General features: G+C 39.3%; 2 protein-coding genes across 2 annotated transcripts in view; one reads left to right on the forward strand and one right to left on the reverse strand.

Moving 5' to 3' along the window:
* Nlrp14 (NLR family, pyrin domain containing 14) overlaps nt 1-20,283 on the forward strand; it is an 84,649-nt gene that overhangs the window by 10,532 nt on the left and 53,834 nt on the right. The window contains exon 2 of the mRNA XM_011241938.2: nt 3,446-3,569. The gene's annotated coding sequence lies outside the window, so the exon portion shown is untranslated. The remainder of the gene's footprint in view (nt 1-3,445; nt 3,570-20,283) is intronic.
* On the reverse strand, nt 4,366-5,496 carry Olfr715 (olfactory receptor 715). The gene has a single exon (NM_146780.2). The coding sequence runs from the start codon at nt 5,403-5,405 to the stop codon at nt 4,458-4,460; it is 948 nt and encodes a 315-aa protein (NP_666991.1). The 5' UTR covers nt 5,406-5,496; the 3' UTR covers nt 4,366-4,457.

Raw genomic sequence — 20,283 nt, forward strand, 5'->3', positions numbered from 1 at the left:
GGCATTATCCTGAGTGAGGTAACCCAATCACAAAAGAACTCAAATGATATGTACTCACTGATAAGTGGATATTAGCCCAGAAACGTAGAATACCCAAGATATAAGTTACAATTTGCAAAACACATGAAACTCAAGAAGAATGAGACCAAAGTGTAGACACTTTGCCCCTTCTTAGAATTGGGAACAAAACACCCATGGAAGGAGTTACAGAGACAAAGTTTGGAGCTGAGACAAAAGGATGGACCATCTAGAGACTGCCATATCCAGGGATCCATCCCATAATCAGCCTCCAAACGCTGACTCCATTGCATACACTAGCAAGATTTTGCTGAAAGGACCCTGATATAGCTGTCTCTTGTGAGACTATGCTGGGGCCTAGTAAACACATATGTGGATCCTCACAGTCAGCTATTGGATGGATCACAGGGCCCCCAATGGAGAAGCTAGAGAAAATACCCAAGGAGCTAAAGGGATCTGCAACCCTATAGGTGGAACAGCATTATGAACTAACCAGTACCCCGGAGCTCTTGACTCTAGCTGCATATGTATCAAAAGATGGCCTTGTCTGTCATCACTGGAAAGAGAGGCCCATGGGACTTGCAAACTTTATATGCCCCAGTACACGGTAACACCAGGGCCAAAAAGTGGGAGTGAGTGGGTAGGGGAGTGGGTAGGAGGGTATGGGGGACTTTAGGGATAGCATTGGAAATGTAAATGAGGAAAATAACTAAAAAAATAAAATAAAATAAAAAAGACAAAAAGGCCACCAACAGATTGGGAAAGGATCTTTACCTATCCTAAATCAGATAGGGAACTAATATCCAATATATATAAAGAACTCAAGAAGGTGGACTCCAGAAAATCAAATAACCCCATTAAAAAATGGGGCTCAGAGCTAAACAAAGAACTCTCACCTGAGGAATACCGAATGGTTTAGAAGCACCTGAAAAAATGTTCAGCATCCTTAATCATCAAGGAAATGCAAATCAAATCAACCCAGAGACTCCATCTCACACCAGTCAGAATGGCTAAGATCAAAAATTCAGGTGACAGCAGATGCTGGCGAGGATGTGGAGAAAGAGGAACACTCCTCCATTGTTGGTGGGATTGCAAGCTTGTACAACCACTCTAGAAATCAGTCTGGTAGTTTTTCAGAAAATTGGACGTAGTACTACTGGAGGATCCCGCAATACCTCTCCTGGGCATATATCCAGAAGATGTCCCAACCGGTAAGAAGGACACATGCTCCACTATGTTCATAGCAGCCTTATTTATAATAGCCAGAAGCTGGAAAGAACCCAGATGCCCCTCAACAGAGGAATGGATACAGAAAATGTGGTACATTTACACAATGGAGTACTACTCAGCTATTAAAAGAATGAATTTATGAAATTCCTAGGCAAATGGTTGGACCTGGAGGGCATTATCCTGAGTGAGGTAACCTAATCACAAAGGAACTCAAATGATGTGTACTCACTGATAAGTGGATATTAGCCCAGAAACGTAGAATACCCAAGATATAAGTTACAATTTGCAAAACACATGAAACTCAAGAAGAAGGAAGACCAAAGTGTGGACACTTTGCCCCTTCTTAGAATTGGGAACAAAACACCCATGGAAGGAGTTACAGAGACAAAGTTTGGAGCTGAGACAAAAGGATGGACCATCTAGAGACTGCCATATCCAGGGATCCATCCCATAATCAGCCTCCAAAATCTGACACCATTGCATACACTAGCAAGATTTTGCTGAAAAGACCCTGATATAGCTGTCTCTTGTGAGACTATGCCGGGGCCAGGCAAACACATAAGTGGATGCTCACAGTCAGCTATTGGATGGATCCCAGGGCCCCCAATGGAGAAGCTAGAGAAAATACCCAAGGAGCTAAAGGGATCTGCAACCCTGTAGGTGGAACAACATTATGAACTAACCAGTACCCCGGAGCTCTTTACTCTAGCTCCATATGTATCAAAAGATGGCCTAGAAGGCCATCACTGAAAAGAGAGTCCCATTGGACTTGCAAACTTTATATGCACCAGTACAGGTGAACGCCAGGGCCAAAAAGTGGGAGTGGGTAGGTAGGGGAGTGTGGGGGAATGTATGTGGGACTTTTGAGGATATCATTGGAAATGTAAATGAGGAAAATACCTAATAAAAATATTTAAAAATGTAATCATAAAATATGGAATTACATTATATATTCATAAATGGAATATTCCACCAAGAGGACATTGCAATTCTCAATATGTAGTCACTAAATACAGGCATTCAAGTTTGTTAAAGGAAAAAAAGGTACATAGTTTGTAAAAGAAGCACTACTACAGTTTAGATCACATTTTAACCTTCACACAATCACAGTGAGAGAGATCAGTACCCCACCCTTGTCAATAAACAGGTCATCCAGGCCAAAAAAAAAAAAAAAAAATACTGTGCTAGCTGACCTTATAAACCAAATGAACCTATCACATATTTCAGAACATTTCACCCAAACACAGAAAGAATATACCTTCTTCTCATCAGCTCATGGAACTTTCTCCAAAACTAACCACATACACAGACACAAAGCACATCTCAACAGATACAATGTTTACATCTTATCTGACAGCCATGGATTAAAGCTGTATATCAGAAATAACAGATGGCTTACAAACCCATGGAAAATGAACAACTCACTACTGAAAGAAAAATGGGTCAAGACAAAAATTAAGAAAGAAATTAAAGACTTTCTAGAATTGAATAAAAAAATATACAGCATACACAAACTTATATGATGCAATGAAGCAGTTCTAAAGAGTAAGTGTATAGCACTAAGTGCCTATATTTTAAAAAATGGAGAGAACCCTAGAAGACTGAAGTAAAATTACAATGTTACTTTATTGATTGTTTCTATTTCTAAGAACAAATAGGGTTGCTGAAATACATTGAAGGCAGAAATGGATTTGAAATCAAGAAACTTCACAAGCATTAATACTTCCCTAAACAAAAGGATATTTTGCTTACTACACTAAGCAAAAGGATATTTTAAAAACAATAACAAAAAATAGAATCTGTGGATTTATGCTCAGGAAAGAATTTTTAGGTCACCACTGCCAAATTACCACATGTAGAGACTAAACAGAAACAGTTCCACAAGGGAGTAGTAAAAGAAACAATACAATTGCAAATTTAAGTTCCATGACTAGATTCAGAGATGAATGTCTATTTATTTCTTAATTAATTGGGTCTTTTTAAATACTTTCTCCAACTCATTCCCTGAGTAAATAACTCTGGACAATTCTATTCTTTTAGATATCAAGCAGATGTGTTGTGTACTTATTGTCATACTATAATAAAGCCTTTGCTGGGATCTGATGTTCTCCATATTACAAACATGAATTAATCACTGGATAATGAACAAATGCATGATTAGAGTGAAAGGGTGAACTTCTTCTCTTGGCTCTTTCAGATGCATCCTCTACCTGCTCACCTTGCTAATCGACTAAAGAGTATCTGCTGGGTTTATGGGTTGTGTAGATAGGATCCTTAATTCACCAGTTTCCACCTGGAGTCGAATATCAAAGGAGCAGAAAGTAGGTGAAGAATTGCCTTTAATTATTTTCTCATGGCTTGCTCACACACACACACGATTTATTCCATAGCTCTTGCCTGGTGGTCTCTGCATACAGCTACCATTCCTGGTTCCTGTTCCTTCATTTTAGTCCTTCAGGCATGGAGGTGATTACTACCCTGAGATGTGTAATTATTTCTTGTTGGTTTCAAAACTCTGTATTCACATTTAGAAGGGGGCCTTATCCTGATAAGTATGATCTTTGTGCGTCTAAAAAGATTGTGAATTGTCCAGAGAGCCTCCTTTATTCCTCCTCACTGTTCTGGTCCTCTTCACTACCCACCTCAGACACATGCGTGTACACACAAATAGTACCTAGATCACAGTGAGGTATTATGTAAAATTGACAATTTTTTTTATTGGTAATGAAAAGAAATACAGAAATGACAAAAGAAAACATATTAGGATCTGAGATAGACAAGAACATGTGCCATGGTTTAAAAGATATATATATTGTCTTAGAAGATACTAAGACCTTAGACAGGTCTTTTAAAAAGACCTTCTTACAACAGGCCTCTGGGTCATGATGTTTGGGTAACGCAGAGGGTTAAATATTGCTACGTAGCAATCAAACAGTGTCACTGCCAAGAGGGAGCAGTGTACATCCACAAAAAATGAAAGCAGAAGCTCAGAAGCTCCTCACTGTCAAAGAATAAATAAGAAGGAAGTATATCTTCCCTCCTATTACTTCATATATTAGAACCCTTTTCCTTCAAGAGAGGAAGTATGGGATAAAGGTGAAAGTGCATGTCAATAGACAAAGCCCAATGATAAACAGCCTACCATAGCTTGCATTCATACAGAAGACTATCTAGCATATGTTATATGTAGGAAGTCAGGAGTATCTGAGTCAGTGGGTGATTCTAAGCCTGCTTGAGAAGTTCTTCATGGCTACTTTCCACAAAGCTCCCTTTACATCTTTGTTCCTAAGGCTGTAGATGAGGGGATTAAGCATAGGTGTCACCATTGCATAGAAAACAGACACCAGTTTCTCCTGTTCTTTGGAAGACTTTGGGGTCATGTAGGTGATAATCGCTGATCCATAAAAGAGGATGACAACCATGAGGTGGGAGCCACAGGTAGAAAATGCCTTGAACCTCCCAGCAGCTGATTTCATCTTGACAACAGTTACTATGATATGGCCATAGGACACCAGAATTAGGGAGACAGGTATAAGGAGAATCACAACCCCCATGAGGAAAATAGCCATCTCTGAAGTTTGAGTGTCTGTAGAAGCCAGGGCCAAAAGTGCAGGGGCCTCACAAAAGAAGTGAGCAATACTGTTGCTGCCTCGATAGGGAAGTCTTAGTGTGAAAGTGGTGTCCACCACAGAGACTAAAATGCCACTAGTCCATGACACTGTAGCCAGCTGGATACACACCCTCCATGTCATGATGCTAGAGTAATGTAAAGGGTTACAGATAGCCACATACCGATCATAGGACATCACAGCCAAAAGGGCACATTGTGTACACCCAAAGATGAGAAAGAGCAGAAGCTGGGCTGCACAGCGTCTAAATGAAATAGTCTTTTTCCTTGAAAGGAGATGGATGAGAGCCTGTGGAACAATGTTGGTAGAAAAGCAGAGGTCAGCCAGTGACAAGTTACACAGAAAAAAATACATGGGTGTGTGAAGCCGAGAGTCAGCCCGAACAAGGAACATGAGAAGTAGGTTTCCAAGTACAGTGACCATATAGATGCCCAGAAATAAGATGAATAGCAGCTTCTGGGTGTGGGGGTCATCAGAGAGTCCCAGAAGAATAAATTCTGTCACCTGTGTCTGATTTGCCTGCATCATAGTTCATCTGTTTTTTTTTTCATCTATGAACACGGATGTGTCTAATACAAAATTATCATATTCAGAGTTTGGAAAGCTTGAAGATACCCCCAATACTGGGAAACATTTCAAAACTTCCCTTTACTGGTTCTTCAGAGATTATCAAGCTATGAGACTTGGGGCATTTACAGTGCTTAGACGACAGTACTTTATGAAATAGAACATTTGTAGTTGATGTCATCTGGCAAGTTGGGAGTAGATGAAAAGAATCATATGTTTTTATTCTGGGCATCAGGCTTCTAATAACACAATGGTGAATCAGATTGCATTAATCTGTAAAGCTATGATGTGAGGGTCCCAGTGTATTATCTGTGGAGTCCTCATGGCTTATGTATTAAATCTGTAAAGGTATAATATGAGGTTCTGGTGTATTATCAGTGGACTCCTTGTGGCTTATGCTGCTCTCACCACATTCCATCCATCTTATGACTTTGTTGGATTTTTAAAAGATAATTTTGTCAAGTTTTCTCTTCTCTGAAAGAACAATAACAAAGATTTAATTAAGGTTTTACAAAGAACCAATATGCTTTATCAAATTTATTTCTTAAATAAGAGAAAATAACCTGTCTTGAATGAGAGCAACACCTCAAAGGATAAGACTGATTGATAATCTTTGGAAATCTTGTCACAAACACCTACTCTCAGATGTACAAATATGCATGCAGCATTATCTAATTGCCTTCGCAGTAGGTCTGAACTAGTTATATTTTAAAACAGTTGTGTTTCTGTGTACCTATAGCTGATCAAATACATGGATCACATCAAAATCACCTTTATTCACAGCAAATATGATCAATTGTAATACAATAAGAATATACAATGTCTTGGACTTATTTAACCTGAGCCAAAATATTCAGAGACAGAGATGACTGTTAGTCTGACACTAATATGACTATGACTTTGCACGTGGTGGGGCTATCACTTACTCTGAGGTGTACTCACACCTCCATTATTGTCATTAAAAAAAAAAAAACTCCCATACAAATGTGAAGGTGAAAATGTTGCCTTAAGGTCAGATAGTATCTGCTAAAATATTATTGTCACTGCTAAGCTTTCTAACATTTCATTTAGCTTTTTCTATGGAGTTTTTATTTAAATGTTCATTCCTTTGGAGATAAACACCCCTTAGAAAAAGCACCACATGCACACACACACTCACACACACAGAGAACCAAACCTGATTCTGTGGAAGGTCTGCTTACAACTTCATAACATGAAAAACAAGATTCTTCTTCACTGGGAACATAATACTGTAACCATTATTTGATAGAATAGATAGCTATTGTAGAAAAAAACATGGCTAGATCTATACCAGAAGATAAGTAAATCCTACAAATCAAATATAGGTAAATGCAATTTATTCTCAATCTGACCCATTTCCTTAGTTCATGTCAGACCTTCTCTTCTTTGCCAATCTTGCCAATTTTTTTCTCTTTTAGAAGAAAAAATAAAGATTACATTAACATTTCAGAACTATTGAGCACATTTCCCTCTTGACAGAGAAAACCCTAGAATGGCATTGCCTATAGCATTGACCAAGCAGGGAGTAGGCATCTTGTCATAAAAGTAGAGAGCTCAGTCAAAGTTGTAAACCAAGAGCAAGACAGGGCGGGAATGAGGATCCTCACTTATCTCACACCCTCCTACTGTATGTAAGGTCATATAGTAGCTCCTTTTAAATGTGGTGGATGGAGTAAGTAGTGGAGGTGTTATGAGCTGTCTCTGAGGCAGTTTAGAGTACTCAGGAGAATTCTTTCTCATTAGTGTGAATGGATCCTGGGCTGTGTTTTCTCCCAAATGGCTGTAAAGAGGAAAGATAACACATAGTTATGATTCAACAAGCCCTATCACTGTGTCATACATGGCTTCTTTAGAGAAACACTGCATATTCTACCATATACTTCCTGTATTCGTTAGAGAAGGTTTATCGGCAAACTATGAAGATAGTATGTCCTAGATGAGCATGCCTAGCTTTATGTCTATGTGTGGGAAGAGCATAATAATTAAAAGCAGGGCTAAGAGATCAGTGTCTGAATCTCTGTGATATCACATGTTTGACGTTTTCTGGAAATTTGCTACGCATTTGCAGAATCCTAAATTGTCCAGATGGGGGACTGAAAATCTAACAAAAAAATCAATGACAAAGAACAGTTTGATACTATGGTTGGTGTTAGTAAAAACAGTACAAACTGAGACAAATTCCTTCCATGTCTAGTCCCCTCCAGGATTTTACCATGAAGGGATATTAGATTTTATCAAAAGCCTTTTCTGCAGTTATGGAGATTAACAGGTGTTCTTCAATCCATTTATCTGATGTGATATATTTCGTATATATCCGTACGTATGGATTACATATGTTTAAACATCTGGGTATTCTGGAGTGAAGCCAAGTTGATTATAAACAATGATCTTTTTGTTCTTGAATTTGCTTTGTAAATATTTTGTTGGGAAGTTTTGCATCTGTGTTCACCAAGGAGATTGGTTTATACTTTTCCTTTTGGGTTGTGCCATTTTCCAGTTGTGGTGTGAAGACAATACTAGCTTTGTAAAGAAAATTTAGCAGAAGCCCCCATCCTTCCTACTTTAAGTTAGTTTGAAAAGTATTGGTTTTAATTCTTTAAGGTTAGAATTCAGCAGTGAAACCACCTAGGACTGGACAATTTTTAGCTAGAATTGTTTATTATTATTGCTGTTGTTGCTGCTGCTGCTTCCATCTCACCACTTATTATGAAGCTATTTAAATTATTATAATGTGGTTTAATTTTTAGGTCATATGCATCTGGAAATTCATCCATTTCTTTGGGATATTGCAACTTAGTGAAATATACTTTCTTAGATATATCCTAATGATTTTCTCTACTCCATTCATGTTTTCTATGATGTCTCAATTTGCACGTCTCTTAATTTGTTTCTCACTGTCTTGTGATTAGTGCAGCTAAAGTTTGTTAATGCTCTTTATCTTTGCAGAGGATAAACTCTTTTCTTGTTGGATATTTGTATTGTTTTTATAATTGTCCCTCTCTTTTTTTTTCTTCAGCCCTTGTGCCCATTAAGCATTCATAAACCCCAAAAGACCACCGAGGAGCTGGCCGACTCTGATTGCACTAGGGTCTCTTAATTCAAGCTAGCTTGGGCCACAGTGCCATCTCTAATGCAGTAGGACTGGACAGTGAAGCCCCAACCTCTCAGCTGGGCAAGATTTTATAGGAAGTACCAAGCATTCAGGAGTGGGGAGTCCTAGCCTGTCACACATCTGATTGGGGGTCTAATATGGAATTATATTGCCCTTTAAAGTTGTTAGTAAGTGAAGTGCCAGGGGGAGGCTTGTAACCTAGAGGTGTGGGTTTGTTGGAGAGTAACCTGAGAATTGGTGCTACACTCAATCTGGAGTTTGTTAGGGAGTTATCTGGAAACTGGTACTAGAGAGTTCAGCTTTAGATGGAGTCTGAACCCAAAATCTGATGCTCCTCCTCCTCCTCCCCCTCCTCCTCCTCCTCCTCCTCCTCCTCCTCCTTCTTCTCTCTCTCTCTCTCTCTCTCTCTCTCTCTCTCTCTCTCTCTCTCTCTCTCTCTCTCTCTCTCATCTCCAGTATTTCTACCTCATTGTGAAATCTCACATCCATATCCTATACTGATTTTATTACACTTTGTTTTCTTAGAACTCAGTCAGGAAGTTCTGTGTCCTCTTTTATTTCTTTAAACATTCATGTGGTCATTTGAATGATAAATGTCCTCCATAGCACATAAAATTGAACACTTGATCCCCACTGTGTTAATTGGAGAAGTTGTGAAGCCATTAGAAGGTGAAGCCTTGCTGAAGGAGATAGAGGGAGTTTTAAGATTTTATAACCTTGTTTCACTTCAGGTCTACCTTCTGTATGTGGCTGAACCTGTGGTCTCTCAGTTTCCTGCTCAGCTTGTACTTTTCTATATATCCTGACCCTCTGAACTCTCACTCTGAAACCATAAGTCAACATAAACTCTTTATTCCATAACTCACTTTCGGCTATGGAGTTTTGTCACAGCAATAAAAACTAATACAATTTATATAATCAATTATTCAACCCTTTTTTCTGAAATATTATCTAATTCACTCTCATTGAAAACCATTGCTAGCCAGGCGTGGAGGCGCATGCCTTTAATCCCAGCACTCAGGAGGCAAAGGCAGGCAGATTTCTGAGTTCGAGGCCAGCCAGGTCAACAAAATGAGCTCCAGGAAAGCCAGGGCTATACAGAGAAACCCTGTCTCGAAAACCCAAAAAAAGAAAAAAAGAAAACCATTGCTTTTTATTTTTATTTTTGATATCTCTAAATATTTTTTTATTTTTTTTCACACTCCAGATTTTATTCCCCCTCCAGGTCCACCCTCCAACTGTGATACATCCCATACCTCCTCCCCATCCCTGTCTCCACAAGGATGTCACCACCACCCACCACCCACCCAACCAGACCTCTAAACTCCCTAGGGCCTCCAGTCTCTTGAAGGTTAGTTGCATCTTCTCTAACTGAACCAGGCAGTCCTCTGCTGTATATGTATTGGGGACCTTGTATCAGCTGGTGTATGCAGTCTGGTTGATGGTCCAGTGTTTGAGAGATCTCAGGGTTCCAGGTTAATTAAGACTGCTGGTCCTCCTCCAGGGTCGCCCTCCTCCTCAGCTTCTTCCAGCCTTTCCCTAATTCAACCACAGGGGTCAGCTGCTTCTGTCCATTGGTTGGGTGCAAATATCTGCATCTGACTCTTTCAGCTGCTTGGTGGATCTTTCAGAGGGCAGTCATGATAGGCCCTTTTTTGTGAGCACTCCATATCCTCAGTAATAGTGTCAGGTCTTGGGGCCTCCCCTTGAGCTGGATACCACTTTGGGCCTAACGATGGACCTTCATTTCCTCAGGCTCCTCTCCATTTTCATCTAAGCAGTTCTTTCAGACAGGAACAGTTATAGGTTATAGTTTTGACTGTAGGATGACAACCCTCTTCCTCACTTGATGCCCTGTCTTACTGCTGGAGGTGGGCTCTATATGTTTCCTCTTCCTACTGTTGGGCATTTCATCTATGATCCCTCCCTTTGCATCCTAAGAGTCTCTCACATCCCAGGTAGATCTCTGGTGCATTCTGCAGGGTCCCCCCAACCTCCTACCTCCTGAGGTTGCCTGTTTCCATTCTTTCTGCTGGCCCTCGTGGCTTCAGTCCCTTTCCCTCACCCAATACCAGGTCAGGTTCATCTCTCCCCCACCACCCCCTGCCCACTTTCCTTCCCAAACCCCTCCCTACCCCCCCACTTGTGATTGCTTTCCTCTCCCTCTCAAATGGGACTAAGGTGTCCTCACTTGGGCCCTTCAGCTTCTTGAGGTTTTTGAGTTCTGTGGACTGTATGTTTGGCATTCTGTACTTTTGGGGGGTGGTAATATCCACTTATTAGTGAGTACCTACCATGCATGTCCTTTTGGGTCTGACTTACCTCACTCAGGATGATATTTTCTAGTTCCATCCATTTGCCTGCAAAACTCAGAATGTCTTCGTTCTTAATAACTGAGTAGTATTCCATTGTGTAAATAAACAGGGTTAACCACCAAAACAAACAAACAACCCAATAAAAAAAATGGGGTATAGAGTCAAACCAAGAATTTACAACAGAGGAATCTGGAATAGCGAGAAGCACCTAAAGAACTGTTCAAAGTCCTTAGTGATCAGAGAAGTGCAAATCAAAATGACCCTGAGATTCCTTCCACCTTACACCAGTCAGAATGACTAAGATCAAAACCTCAGGTGACAACACCTTATGGAGAGGATGTGTAAAAGAGGAACACTCCTCCATTGTTGGTGGGATTGCAAACTGGTACAACCACTCTGGAAATCAGTCTGGAGGTTCCTCAGAAAATTGGAAATAGATCTACCTGAAGACCCAGCAATACCACTCTTGGGAATATACCCAAAGGATGCCCCACCATGACTCAGGGACATGTGTTCCACTATGTTCATAGTGACCTTATTTGTAAAAGCCAGAAGCTGGAAACAACCCAGATGTCCCATGACAGAAGAGTACATACAGAAACCATTGCTTTTTAATTAATACTTTTTCATGTTGCCTTGATTTTTATCTTTCTTGTATTTTTGTGTTAAGACTTGTTTGTTAAGGAATTATTGGTTAGATGTTCTAATTACACTCATTCTTTTGTTTTTCTCTATTTGTTTGCAATGCTCAAGAGGAAGTAGGTTAGAAATAGGTTACAGTAGTGTGAAGGCTTCAGTGTCCTCCTCCACTAGACTAGTATTGGCACCATACTCAGGCCTCAGTACTCCCCAAACTATACACTCCATCTTTATGGTCCAGTCTCTATTCTAGCATTTCTTCCAAGGCTCTATAATGCCCAGATGACACAAACATTCATCAGCTTCACAGTGTGACATAGAAATACAGTGGAATAATCCTCAATCATAAAAAGAAACAAAATAGAAAAAAAACATAAAATATCATCTAAGTATGAAGAAAACAATACAATTAGTGCAGCACAAATATCAACTCATTTTGTTTATTTTAATAACTAAGTAGAATTACACTCAAATTTATTTGGGAAAATAGGAATCCACAATTAGAATATCAAAAGTAATTAGGCTGAAACTCTTGAATACATTTTAAACTGAGGAGGTATTGGCAATTAATAGCCACTGGGAGGACAGTCAGTTTTGTTATTGTGTTCTTGTTGTTGTTGCTGCTGCTGCTAATGCTAATGCTGATGTTTATGATGTTGTTGTTTATTTATGAGAATAACCCCTGGTAAGTTTAGTAGGCTCCAGTGAATGGCCACACTCCTCAAGAGTATACAGGAAGTACAAATGAGATTCAATAGGTTTATTTTTTTTAAAGAGAGACAAAAAATGGGTGGGTAGGGAAGAGGAGCTGGGTCTGCAAGGACTTGGAGAATGAAGGATAGATATGATCAAAATACACTGTATGAAATTCTCAAAACCTAACAAGCATAAGAAAGAAAAAAAATTTTTTTTAAATAACCTAAAGTCTCATCTAAAAATTGTCTGACTTGGGGCTAGTGAGATAACTCAGCAGCTAAAGGTACCTGCTACAAACCCTAACAATCTAAGTTCAGTTCCTGAGACCAGGATAGTAGATTCCCCCAAGTTGTCCTCTGGCTCCACATGCTGTGGTACATGAATGTACACACACACACACACACACACACACACACACACACACACACACTCAAATAAATGTAATTTTAATTGTCCTATTATAAATTATCCCTATGCACAAAAAACTTTATCTTTATGTGGAATAGAAGTATAAAAATTTAATAAGGAAAACATTGGTGTAGAATGAATTCTTTTTTTTTTCTCTACATTGGTCTACATGTTTGTCAACAGACTGATCTGATGAAGGCATTTTATTTTAATTTATGTTAGTAAACCCTTCAGACTCACCAGAAGAGGGCATCAAATCCCATTACAGGATGGTTGAGAGCCACCTTATGGTTGCTGGGACTTGAACACAGGACCCCTAGAAGAGCAGTCAGTGCTCTCAACTGCTGAGCTGGAGAGATGGCTCAGCCCATGAATTCATTTAACATAAGTGCAAGTAGCAAATGAATCCGTGGGCTGTATTTCTTTACCTTTGCTAGTCCCCAGTAATCACACAGGAAAAAAACCAAGATTCATTTCAAGCTGTACTTTAATTTCTGGGCAATTACTAATCTATTAATTCTCTAAAGCAATCTGGATACCTCCCAGCCATGATCCCATGATTTTTACATTATTATTGATCTGGCCTTTTGGGCTTCAAATGTTTTTTTCTCCTGGTGTCTTCTCAGACCCTCTACTCCTCCCAAGGGATCTGAATCTCCCTCCCTCTCTCTCTGTCCTCTCCCTGGCTAATAGAAGTTTCTGACCCATTTTCTCTTCTACTCACCCATTGATTGATCAGCATTTATTGACAAGGCAGATAATAAATAGGAAGAATAGTTTACACAAACTTGAGACAGGAGATTTTAGACATGAGCATTACAATGCTGTCTCTTTTTTTTTTCTTGTTGTTGTTGGTTTTTAGATATATGGGTTTTTTTCTTTTTTATTAGATATTTTCTTTATTTAAATTTCAAATGTTATCCCCTTTCCTAGATTCCCCTCCAAAAACCCTCTACCCCTTCCCCTCCCCCTGCTCACCAACCCACCCACTTCCTCTTCCTGGCCCTAGCAGTCCCCTATACTATGGCAGAGAACCTTCACAGGACCAAGGGCCTCTCCTCCCATTGATGACCAACTAGGTCATCCTCTGCTACATATTGCAATGCTGTCGCTTGATTGAAAGAAGATATGATGGCAGGGGAATCAGCATTTAAATAACACAAGAATGACCTTAAACAGTGCACAAAATAGTATTCCTACACATTGGAAAAACACATTGCCATGTTAATATTAGAGAAGTATTAAGAAAATTCGATTCTTGTTATTTTAGGGGGTCTTCTGTGTATTTTAGGTGACAAAAACTGCAAAAAACAGAATGGAAAGTGCAAGCCCAGAAATCAAGTTACATTCCTCAACTGTAAAGCCAAAACTCAGGTGAGCCAAGGCATGCTCATCTTGAATTCAATTACTACATGAACAAAATCAGAAGTCAGATGGCTTTCTGAAACCCAAACCACATCATCTTCTGATGCTATTTTGAACAACATTTGTACATGATATGAAAGAAAGACAGATACGTGTGATTTGGCAAATTTAGCCTGTGATTTTAATTACAACACCAAGTGTCCCAGGGTGTTGCTGTAAAGGACAGAAAGCTAATAATGCTAAGGACTCTCAATGCTCCAGGGAATCCCCTGTTTACACAACCCTAAGGAACTCACCTTTAAATAGTTCCTCAAAGGAAAATATTTAGAAGCAAGACCTAGGAGACTGGGAGCTTGTACTCAGCGAAGTAAAGCAGAAAGGCATAATTAGGATAAAGATAAAACTCCTAAGATCAGTATGGGCTTTGAGAAACTTTTCCCAGAAGCCAGTGCTATCCTTTAAGTGTCTCCCTCATGCTAGGTCCTAGGCTCCTTCATGGACGACACCTCCAACACTGTTTCTGCTCCATGTCTGCACTGAGGTCAGAGAGGGGAAGCTGCTAATAGGTCTAGTCCGATCAATTCTGTAAGGTTGGCTGGAGATTGGGGTGGAAGATTGGCTGTGTTATTTGCCCTCCTACCCACTCATAGTTTTTCTTATTAGGCTCCTAGGCAAAAATTTTATTCCCATTCTTCTCCAAAATCCCAGTCTAAAAACTGGAATGTAGACTTTTCTCTTCAGGGATGAAGCTTAGCCCCTAGGGACCACAAAGACCCAGAGGTCATGCCTTCCAGTATTGCTCTCCCTTTGGTGTGGAAGGCAGCTCTGCCTGGTTCTCACCTTGTTCAGCTATCAGCCTCCAGCTTTTCATTGCTTCCTTAGGTTTGTATACATCCCACTATCTCCCTTTATGGGTGACATACTGAATACAGCAGGAGTTGCAAGGACACTAAGAATATTGGTTTGGGGAGCTCATCAAGAAAATGCTTGTTTTTCTTAAGCATTGCTCTGTGTATAGGAGTTATGAATAAATCAACACTGCTGGTTCCAATCCCCTGATGACACTATGAAGAAGAGAGTCCAATTACAACCAAAATGGTCCTCCTAGTGCAGAAGAGGTAACAACCCTACTCTGATACATCAAACTTTAACTTAATGCTTAAATATTCTTCTCATACACAACAGGCCTGATGGTTGCTGCATGGCTCAGCCTTGGTCAGTACTTACTCTAATATAGTGAAAGAGTTAGCAGCTATCTAGATGCTATATAAAAGACTATGTGCTTCCTGTGTGAGTGTATATTGAATGCTAATGTGTTGTGTGTGTGTGTCTATGTGTTTGTGTATCTGTGTGTATGTGTGTGTGTAAGTATAAAGCAGATTGTAAACAAATGCTGCTGGTGTAGTGTGTGTGTATGGCGAAGTCTCATGTGTGCAAGCTGTGTGGCTGTGTAAGAGTCATTAAGATACACATGTATGACCTTATCAAAGAACAAATCAACCAGTAACAAAATAAAGACCTCTAGAATCATGTGTGGTGGCACATGCCTATAATCCCATCACCAAAAAATAGTCATGAGTTTGAGGCTAACCATATCTAGTGAGTTATATGAGAAAACTGAAAGGACATGTAGAAAGAGCTTTCTATTGCAGTGTTACTAGGCACAAAAGATATAATGATTTATTTTATATTCCTTCAGAGACAGATTCCAGACTTGAGACCACTCTCTGGATTCTCTTCCTCCTGCCTTTTCTCTACACATCAGGATTCTTGTGGTCTTAGGTCCCTCTCCATCTCTTTATTTTCCTTATTTTATTTCCCTTACTCCTCTGATTCTTCTTCATGGTCTCTCCACAACAAATAGAGATGCCACTGTTCATTCACTCAGGGAAGTTGACAGTCATATAGAATCTTTAGTGTATGAGGAGATGTACAGAGGTCCCTGGCCTTCTATGAAACATAAACGACACTATGCTTCATGACCTACCCTTTCTCACTCATTTATTACTCTACTGTCCTTTTTACTCTTTTGATATAAGACCACATTTCCCCATATATATGTGTATCTACAAATTCTAAATTTATTCTGTAGCCCATAGTCTTAGTGCAATGCTTCCACCTTACCCATGATTTTGCTATCCCTGACTTCAGTCACCCATTGTTGACCACAATCCATGAATTATATTAATATGTATATTCAATATTTCAAAAGAGAAACATCATATTCACATAATGTTCATTATACTATGTTTTCATAAGTGTTCTAATTTATTAGTTTTTGTTGTCAATGCTCTTCTGTACTTAACATATAAGTTAATTTTTTATATGTTTGTGTAAGAAATAGGAGTTATAAGAGTTGATACTTACCACAGCCTGAAGTATCCACTCGGGTCTTAGAAAATACTCCCAGTAGATAAAGAGGAATCCTGTATCTACTATAGACTCTACCAGAATTTTAAGTACCTGTTCTTTGTTCAGTGTTGAAATCAGCACTGTGATAAGGGTATCAATTCCACATATATACCATAGATACAAAATTATATCTATATATGTTACCTTTCAGTCTGCTTTTTTATTATGATATGTTTATTTATTTAATTACTGTGTGTGAACATGTGTGCATGTGGTTGGGCTTGGTGTGTGTGTGTGTGTGTGTGTGTGTGTGTGTATGTACAACATATGTAAGACATCTTTTCCTGGAAAACACAAATGTATTAACAATTGATTAATTAATGTAATTAAGATCATCGTATTGTCATTATCTTTATCACTGTGGCCATTTCTGTAATATTTTCAGAAACAATGCAAAATCCTATTAACCAATTCATGTATGTAAACTCAGACATCAGTACTCTTACCAATTATTTATTATACTGCATAGATTCTATTTTATAGGAAAGCTATAACTAATTTAACCTATGTTTAAACTATAGTTTAGTTTATACATAGTTACTTATGAGATATAAAGTGCCAAACATTGGTATTTTCAGGGGACAAGGGAACAAAGGAACATTCGCTTTTATTGTTATTTATTATTATTATTATTATTATTATTATTATTATTATTAAATCTTTTTAACAGTCCAGTTGTTATCCCCCCCTAGTCCTCCAACATTTCCTCATCCCATTCCTCCTCCCCTGTCTCCAAGAGGATGTCCCCAGTCCCCACTGCACCAGACCTCCCCGCTCCCTGGGGCCTTAAGTCTCTGAAGGGTTTGGTGCTTCTTCTCTCACTGAGAGGACTTAGAGAGAAGGACCTTAGATGAAAAGCCCAATAGTAGAAAGAGGGAACTTGTAGAGTCTACTTCCAGTAGAAAGACAGGGCATCAAGTGGAGGGATGGGGTTGCCATCCCACAGACAAAAACTCTGACCCAGAATTGGTCCTGCCTAAAAGAACTGCAGGGACAAAAATGGAGAAGAAACTGAGGGAAAGGAGGTACAATGGCCAGCCCATATTGGGAGCCAGCTCAAGGGGAAGCTCCAAGGCCTAACATTACTACAGATGCTATAGTGTGCTTACAGACAGGAGCCTAGCATGGCTGCCCTAAGAGAGGCCCAACAAGAAGCTGAAAGAGCCAAATGCAGATACTTACACCCAACCAATTGTCAGAACTCAGGGACCCTTGTGTTTGAATTATTATTTTTTTAATTTCTTAGAGATTATATTATCTCTCCCTTCTCTTTTTTCCTTGCAACTGTACCACCTTGATATCTTCCAAATCCATGGCATCTTTTTCTTCAACAGTTCTCTCTCTCTCTCTCTCTCTCTCTCTCTCTCTCTCTCCTCTCTCTCTCTCTCTCTCTCTCTCTCTCTCTCTCTCTGTGTGTGTGTGTGTGTGTGTGTGTGTGTGTGTGTGTGTGTGTGTGTGTGTTTTATCTATCATATAATGTTACACATGATATGTATGTTTTTAGGGCTAATTTGGAGTTGGAGAACCAGTGTATATGCTCTTCCCTGGGGAAGATTATTTCTCTCTCTCTCTCTCAGCATTCCTTATTGCCTATAGTTCTTTAGATGAGAGCTGGGGTGTCCTGAGTTTTCCCCTTCCATGTTAGCATGCCTATTGGTGAACTGCCTTGTCAGGTCATGTTTAGGCAGCCATATTGATCCTCTTTATGAGCAGGTCTTAAGCCCAATTAGAGAATTAATGATTACAGCTAAGATATGTGTATCACAACTGCAGCCTTTCTGTCATAGCATCATACTGGTTATTGCTGTGGTTCGTTGACATTATAGCTATGTAGGTTGTCTCTGTTGGTTGTCTCTGTGCTTTGGAAGCTTGAAGGGCACCTCTGCTACCATGTAAGCTAGTCTTTGAAGGGAAGGTTTTATGGTTAGATCTAATAATTCTAGGCTCCTGGGCCCTGTGTCCAAAGAACATGGTATCTTTTGCAATAGGGATTTACCTTCTATCTCCCGGAGATTGGGGGAATGGGGTGATGGCAATAGCAGTAGCTTACAATGATTGTTGGAAGTCTCTTGAATAATCCTGATTAACAACTCAAAAAAAGGGCTTCTCATGTTTGGTGTTGGAGTCTTTGTTAGGTGGTCTTTGTCTCTTTGGAGCATTGTCAGTCAAGATGGTATATTTTTATTTAAAATGTACATGTAGATTTATTCATTGACTTACATATACTATAGGTATTTTAGGTAAATAGTAGTAGTATGATTTCTTAGGAGTTTTTCAGACATCCTGTTATTTTACCCACCTTTTTCCTCATCCTGCTCCTCACTAGTTAGAGCTACCTTTTTTTTTTTTCAAATTTCCATTCAGATCACTGGTGCTCTGCTATTATTTTGCTCTCTGTTGCTCCCACACACACACCCAAAATGGTCCCTTTTTACTTTATGAGTTTCTTCAGTTACTGCAGGTTATGTCATCACATCTAAAGATATGGAGTTGGAACCTCAGCTGAGAGAGAACGTACAACAGTTGTCTTTCTGGGTCCGGGTCACCTCACTCCATATATTCTTTACTAGGGAACATTAATTTTATGATTTCTTATATTTTCATGCTCCTTTGAGGGATATTTTACTAACACTCATGCTACTGGGTGACTTTATTCTACTTTACCTCTGCCAATCTGGTAAGATAGAAAGAACAGCTAATTGTTACTTCATTTTATACTTCTACAGTTCTGTGGGAGGATGAATTGATCCCTTCTTTTGTCATTTGTATTTCTTCTGTGACTTGCTTGTTAAAAGTTCCTTTCCCAGGTAGGGGAAATACATCAGCCAATAAATTGTTTGCCTTGGAAGCATAAAGGCTTGAGTTCAATCCCTAGAATACATTAAAATTTATGCCGGGTGTGGTGACATGGGTTTATAGTCCCAGCACTGTGGAAGGAGAAACCAACGAATCCCCGGTATATACTAGCTGGAACTGGCCAAGTCGATAAGGCTGACCAGCAAGTGAACCCCAAGAATCTGCCTTGTTCTGCATCCTCAATACTGAAATTACAAGTGTGTGCCACCATGCCTGAACTATTTATGTACACTCTGCAGATGTAACTCAGGTCCTTTCACTTGCAAAGCAAGCACCCTACAGACTGGGCTCATCTTCCCATCTTTTCTAATGAAGAGCTCTTTTATTCTTGATTTTTCAAAACCCTTTAATATAATAACTAGATTTTCTAGATAGTATTTAATCAATCATTCACTGTTAAGCTCCTATGTGATACAACATAGCAATCTTAATTTAATGGTTATGCTTATCAATACCTTAAGAAGATTCTTTCACATTCAAATATTACAAAATATTTAATTTTTGATCAATTATGAGGTGTTTTATTCTGCTTTGTTTTATATCCAACTAAGTTTTGGAGAAGAGTAGATTTTAAGACATTTTTGTTTCTAATCAGATAGATGTTTTTAATAATGTTGTTTCCTCTATGGATTTAATAATCCTTTATTATTTTTTCTTTTATCATTTATCCCCAAACTATTCCTTTGTTTGCAATAATTTATTTTGTTCACTTCACATCCCAGTCCCACCCTTATAAATTTCTCCCCTCATTGCCCCCTCCCTTTCTCCTTAGAGAAGGGGAAGCCCCCCTTGGATACCACCCCACCCTGAGACAACTAGTCCCAGCAGGACTAGGCACATCCTTTCCCACTGAGGTCCAAACACACAGTCCAGTTAGGAGGAAGGGGATTGAATGGCATGAGACAGAGACTGGGGGAGCCTGGGCTCCACTTGTTATGGGTCCAACATGAAGACCAAACTTCACTTTTGCAGCAAATGTGCAGGGGTGCCTAGGTGCAGCCCATGTGCATGCTCC

The sequence above is a fragment of the Mus musculus genome, chromosome 7 (assembly GCF_000001635.26).
Source record: "Mus musculus strain C57BL/6J chromosome 7, GRCm38.p6 C57BL/6J".
Taxonomy (NCBI): Eukaryota; Metazoa; Chordata; class Mammalia; order Rodentia; family Muridae; genus Mus; species Mus musculus.

Coding starts and splice junctions, on each gene's coding strand:
- Olfr715 (NM_146780.2), bottom strand. CDS start 5,405: ATGATGCAGGCAAATCAGACACAGGTGACAGAATTTATTCTTCTGGGA.